General features: G+C 36.7%; 1 protein-coding gene across 2 annotated transcripts in view; it reads right to left on the reverse strand.

The window, feature by feature from the left end:
- Positions 1-887: 887 nt before the first annotated feature.
- Positions 888-6,696, reverse strand: part of LOC107555043 (gamma-crystallin M2-like) — an 11,474-nt gene continuing 5,665 nt past the window's right edge. The window contains exons 3-5 of one of the 2 annotated variants that reach the window (XM_016237731.1): positions 3,106-3,159; positions 2,870-2,995; positions 888-1,035 (exon numbers count right to left, since the gene is read on the reverse strand). In XM_016237731.1, the coding sequence (XP_016093217.1) occupies positions 889-1,035; positions 2,870-2,995; positions 3,106-3,159 (327 nt within the window). In that variant the 3' untranslated portion in view covers position 888. Of the gene's footprint in view, positions 1,036-2,707; positions 2,996-3,105; positions 3,160-6,696 lie in introns of those variants that run through there. The other variant, XM_016237730.1, reaches the window with a different exon arrangement.

Raw genomic sequence — 6,696 nt, forward strand, 5'->3', positions numbered from 1 at the left:
GACATGTTCAGTCATTCTCATAAACCTGAAACTCTAGACCTGAAGTATGTCATACTGCCTTTTTGAGCCCTTTAGTTGTTAAACTCTTTCCCCAACAGCATTTAAAAAAAGTAGCCAGCCACCACCAGTATTTATGATTATTTTCACAAAACTTTCATGGCCTCCCGAATATTGAATCTATGAATATATGAGTCTATGAATATATGAATATATGAACATCCAGTATTTCAAAAGAAAGAACAGAGTCTCTGGTTTTAAACAAAACCTGTTTTATTCTAGCTTCATTTATTCCTTTTTTTCAGAACTTGAATGTAAATTTCAGCAAAAAGAAAAAAAAAATGTACAAAAAGATTAGAAAATCATTTTTCCTGCTTACATATGCTATCACTTGCTTCTGCTTCTTTGCTTGTGTTTTGATCAGGAGATTCTGTACTTTTTCAGAAGATGTGAAATAGCGCCCCTACCTTATAACTGTGAAAACACAAAGTCGGAAAATTCCATCAATGGAGGAAAAGTGTTGTCTTATAAATTACAGAAAATTCTGTCAATAGAGGGGAAAGAGTTCATTATTATGAAAAAGAGTTTTCTTATGAATTCTGTTTTTGTTTTTGTGGAATACTGTTTTTCACAATGCAATGTTTGCTTTTGTAGAGAAATTATTATTATTTGGTGGTGTTGTTGTTGTTGTTATTGTTGTTTGTTTCTTTTTTTATTTTTCCCTTTTCCAAATTTTAAATACATTTTTAGAATTACATGCTGTGCATTAAATTGTGTTAATTATTATAAAAAAGTGTTTTATGTATTTTGTTTGTGTTTTTGAGGAATACTCATTTTCACAACACAATGTTTGCTTTTGTAGAGAAATGATTTTATTGAAATACTAGAACTCTAGTACCAGGAGTCCATGATGCGCCTCATGCTCATGAATCTCATGCCACCCATATTGCTGAAGCTCCTGTACTCTCCAGGCCTGAAGTACCACATTCTGCCTCTGTATTGGGGCTGCTCATACATGAGCCAGTGGCCGTCCATCACATGGCAGGACTGGCAGTGAGGCATGCGGTAACAGTCCATGATAGAGCACAGAATCAGCACAGTCACCCATACACTCATAAGAGCGACCTTGGAAATTCCTGTCCTTGTAGAAGATGACCTGAAAATTCAAAGTTATTCTTTTAATGTTTTACAGTTATATAGAGCTATGAAATTAAAGTCATGTGAATTAAATGTAATGTAAAATTGTTTTTGGAATGAAGTTTACCTTGCCCATCATGGTAAGTGCCAGATTAACATAAGGGCTAGGCAGGGCTGAAGCCCCAGGGCCTGCGGCTTGAGGGGGCTCGACGTGATTGGCTGTGGAGGAAAGGAAAATTAGACCTAGAATTGATTGACCATCGGGAGCACCCGAGCTTTTCCCGGTGTGCCGATTGCAGAAATCCCACCACACCCCCACATATTAGTGTCTGCGCTATTTCAGTCCAAAAGATATGAGCGATAAAAAATGTATTTGTACTCATTTATACTAGAGTTGTGGGTATCGTTTAATCACCTCTGGTTTACTGTAGCGCATGGGAAACAAACACTAAAAGCCAAGTGATGAAACGGCACTAAGTTACCTGATTAAACCACACAGCGCAAGAGAACAGCTGGATCACACCGGACCGGTGTCTTGCACCTGCACAGCGCTGACGACTGCAGCCTGACACTTTCGCCTCTCTATTGAAGTGATAATAAGCAGTGCTTGCCCATTTGAGTTCCACACACGACATTTATATTTGAACAGTAAAGTCTCTGTGGTGAATCTAGCAGAAACCAGATTGAATAGCACCGACCATGTAAACTGAAGTGTAGAGGTAAACTGTACAAAACTGTAAATAAGCAATTTAATCCACAGCACCACACCTAGCTATTTAACATGCATTTACTGACACTGTAGAAATATGGTTAATGATATTTATTATTAATGTCACGAAAAGTGTTATAGGATATAGGCCTACTTATAGCCTATTAAATATTGGTTTAAGTAAAGGCAATTTCAAAGTCTATTTTATAAAGGTTTACTAATACTATAGTTAACTCTGGATTCAAGAATTAGCTTTTCATTAGGGCAACTTCAAAGGAAAATATAACAGTTCTAATAAACTTTAATTGCAGAAAAATATGAATTCAATAATTAAGAGCCTGCAATATAATGGAATATTAATATAGATAAACGCATTTTAAGTATTCAAAAATATAATTTGTTTTCGTCCGTTATTTATTAATAAATAATTTATTCCAATTGCCCTAACCCCAGCAAAACATTTATGGGGGACTGTGTGGGCCAGATGGACTGAATTTTAGCACCAGTCCAGCCCTGATGATTCTCCTCTTCTAGGGCCAGAAAGAAGACCTAATAATAAAACTATTTAAACTAAACTCCTTAAGGGAGCTGTAGATGTGTAATCGCGCCCCCTACCATATAACTGTGGTATAACTATATAAAACACAAAGTCTGAAAATTCCGTCAATGGAGGGAAAGCGTTGTCTTATAAATGACAGAAAATTATATCAATGGCGGGGAAAGAGTTAATAACAATTATTATGAAAAAGTAACCATGAAATGTGTATTAGCCTTCAGAACGTAAATTGTTTTATTTTAAGTGTGATTTTGTAGAATACTCATTTTCACTACACAATGTTTGCTTTTGTAGAGAAAATATTTTATTGAAACACTAGAACTCTAGTACCAGGAGTCCATGATGCGCCTCATGCTCATGAATCTCATGCCACCCATATTGCTGAAGCTCCTGTACTCTCCAGGCCTGAAGTGCCACATTCTGCCTCTGTATTGGGGCTGCTCATACATGAGCCAGTTGCCGTCCATCACATGGCAGGACTGGCAGTGAGGCATGCGGTAACGGTCCATGCAGTTGTCACAGTCATCCATCATCTCATGCATCTGACCCATGAAGTTCTCCCTCTCGTAGATCCTCATTCTGTAGGATCCCCTGTGCTGCAGTGGAAAAGAAGTCCTTTTAGTTTAACTTTATCAGCCAAAAAATGTTAAATTTTAAATCTCTTTATGTTTACATGTAATTTTAAATAAGCTTAGATGGAGCTCACCATAGGGATCATACGGCAGGACCTGATGCAGTTGCTCATTCCAAACATAGACATGTAAAGCCATTATAGCTGAAACTTGTTATATAGTTCTTAGCACTCGCATTTATTAGGACCCTAACACTTCGGACGTTTAAACATTTCTAGTACTCTGTATTAGTGATGTAAATTCAAGTACAAATAACCAAAGGTATTATTTGTCACAGCTAGGTATTTCTCACAGTGTTATATTCAGAGATAAAAATTTAGCTAGGCTAGACCTGTAGCCCACTGACCTCATATGTAGTTTTATAAAATACAGTACTTCTACTGCAATCAATAATGCAAACAATACATAACTAATGCCTTTTCCATTGTGGGGAAGATTGCCACTTATAGTTTGTTCCTCAAATGTATATTTAGCTATATTTGTTAAAGTCATATACAGTGTCCCTTTGCTAAGTTTTGCCTTCATGTTGTTACTGAACAGTTCAGCAACTATTGTCTACCATTTATTTTGCTTTTAGCTATTGCTCTCTTTTAATGTAAGTCCAAAGAGTATCCGTGTGTTCGGATTATTTCTATGAAATTGTGTATATAGAATTAGCGTAAACACAATCAAATGTTGTTGCTGAGTGATTCTTATCAATAACACAATGTACCCAGACAGAATACAAGCAGTATTTGTTGTTGTAGTTGTTGTTTGTTTCTTTGTTTTTATTTTTCCCTTCTCCAAATATTAAATACATTTTGAGAATTGCATGCTTTGCATTAAATTGTGTTAAACCCAGCTAAATATATTTCACATCAATAAGAGCACTTACATTTGCACAAATTTAAATTACTGTTAGTAACCTAACATCATTTCATTTATGTACAGATTTAGGTCATTGTAGTGTCAGTATAGCTAAAAAGTTCCATATGTCAAATGCCATAGTGACTGTGATTGCAAGAAACGTTCTAAGAAAATTTCTGTTCACTTAGACTGATTTATCAGTTGTAACTTTTATCAAATGAGGCTTTTCTCTTTTAAAGGTCACCTCTTATGCAAAATCCATTTTTACATGGTGTTTGGACATAAATGTGTGTCCATGCGCATGCGCGGTCCTGAGCTCACATCTCAGAACGCTGACTGTTTCTAGAGCAACCGGGACTTCTAACAGCAGCTGCAGTGATGCACTGACTTTACCGATTAGCGATTGGCTCTTTTACTCAGACGGCGGGGCTTCGTTCGATAGAGCGGCCATATTGAGCGTTGCATTTTTCCCCATTCAAAACATATACGAGTGAGACGTCTTGGATAATATTCTATAGTCTTTGGTTAAAGCTATTGTTGTCTTAGAGACCAAAAGTCTGTAATCTACTTTTAACCTTGTTTATATACTGTATAACCATACGTTTGTAAAGAAGAGAGTAAAAGGTGATTGTCTTGAAAAACTGTGTAGGTTATCTGTAAAGACAAGACATTAAAAACACTAAATGCAGCATATATTCTCTGTTTCTGTAGGCATCCTCTTACATTTGCCACATGAGCACTGGTACGAGAAGTAATATTTGAATATGATGCGACAGCATCCCTCAATGTCATGTCGTTATAGTGCTTAGCTAACGCTTTAACCGTATTTAATGTGCGTGTGTCTTTTCGTTAAAGCGCATAGCAAACGTTATCTAAGTATTTGTGTGTGTGTGTGTGTGTGTGTGTGTGTGTGTGTGTGTGTTGCTCGTCCGTCGTTGCAAATGAGCTGTGAACACTCTAAATGTACATAAATGTATCAAATAACCATTCAGAGACATCCTGGTTCATATTTGTTTCTTCTGCCGGAGTGTCTCTGTGCTGGACTCCGGTTCAAACATGTACGGCTGAACACCGGTTCTCTCGCTCTCAGTCATGTTGCTACCGGTTGTTTATTGCTGTGGGTACGGTAAGCAGAGATATACGCTATGCCCTCTTCTGAAGATGGGGTGGGAATATGCAGCTCATTTGCATTTAAAGTGATACACACCAAAACAGCTTTTTTTAGACATGCCCCAAAAATTACATTTTCAGCATATTATAATAAATGATCTGTGGGGTATTTTGAGCTGAAACTTCACAGACACATTCTGGGGACACCCAAGATCAATATTACATCTTGTAAAAAGGTGGCATAAAAGGGGGCATAATAGGTGCCCTTTAAGCTGACTGTGAGAAGGAAAACGTTACAGCAGTTAAACATGCTATGCAGTGTCGCAAATAATTCCAGCCCACATAAGAATATTTGAAGACCTACACAGAGTCATGAAACTCATGTTTTTATTAGTCTGTGCTGGCTATCAATATTTTGCTTTGTTTACGTTTTGATAGTAAATGATTTTGAACTACAAATAGGACTTGTAATCATAGTAAAAGATTGATTGTGTCTGTGTCTGTGTCTGTTTGTACTGGTTTAACTACATTTACGTACTAACTCAGATGTATTCAATTCTTTTAAAGATAAGGATCCCCGATAGCCTTTATCTCATAAATGACATGTTCACTCATTCTCATAAACTTGAAACTCTAGACCTGAAGTTTGTCATACTGCCTTTTTGAGACCTTTAGTTGTTAAACTCTTTCCCCAACAGCATTTTTTTTTAAAAAGTTGCCAGCCACCACCAGCATTTATGATCATTTTCACAAAACTTTCATGGCCTCCCAAATATCTATGAATATATGAGCATGCAGTATTTCAAAAGAAAGAAGAGAGTCTCTGGTTTTAAGCAAAACCTGTTTTATTCTAGCTTCATTAATTCCTTTTTTCAGCACTTGAATGTAAAACAAAAAAAAATTAACAAAAAGATTAGAAAATCCCTTTTTCCTGCTTGCATATGCTATCACTTGCTTCTGCTTCTTTGCTTGTGTTTTGATCAGGAGATTCTGTACTTTTTCAGAAGATGTGTAATAGTGCCTCCTACCTTATAACTGTGAAAACACAAAGTCGGAAAATTTCATCAATGGAGGAAAAGTATTGTCTTATAAATTACAGAAAATTCTGTCAATAGAAGGGAAAGCGCTAAACGTCCCATATTGTCAAAACTGAAATTTCCAGGCTTTTTTCACGATTACTGAGGTCTAGGGGCTATTTAACTACCACATAAGTTTAAAAACAGTCAGTCCACAGTAAAATGCACACAGCCTGCTTAAAGTTCTAGCTATTTTTCATGAACCGTTGTGACTTCCGTAAAAAGTTGACATCAGAACTACACAGTCACCGCCTTCTGTCACCACCCGAGCACCGCCCACCATCCCACTCTCCTTTTGCCAAACCCCCAGACAACATTGCAGAAACATGTCGAAAAGGTGGAGATTCTGTACTTTTTCAGAAGATGTGTAATAGTGCCTCCTACCTTATAACTGTGAAAACACAAAGTCGGAAAATTTCATCAATGGAGGAAAAGTATTGTCTTATAAATTACAGAAAATTCTGTCAATAGAAGGGAAAGCGCTAAACGTCCCATATTGTCAAAACTGAAATTTCCAGGCTTTTTTCACGATTACTGAGGTCTAGGGGCTATTTAACTACCACATAAGTTTAAAAACAGTCAGTCTACAGTAAAATGCACACAGCCTGCTTAAAGTTCTAGCTATTTTTCATG

Source organism: Sinocyclocheilus grahami, unplaced genomic scaffold (genome assembly GCF_001515645.1).
Source record: "Sinocyclocheilus grahami isolate Dianchi unplaced genomic scaffold, SAMN03320097.WGS_v1.1 scaffold523.1, whole genome shotgun sequence".
NCBI classification, from domain to species: Eukaryota; Metazoa; Chordata; class Actinopteri; order Cypriniformes; family Cyprinidae; genus Sinocyclocheilus; species Sinocyclocheilus grahami.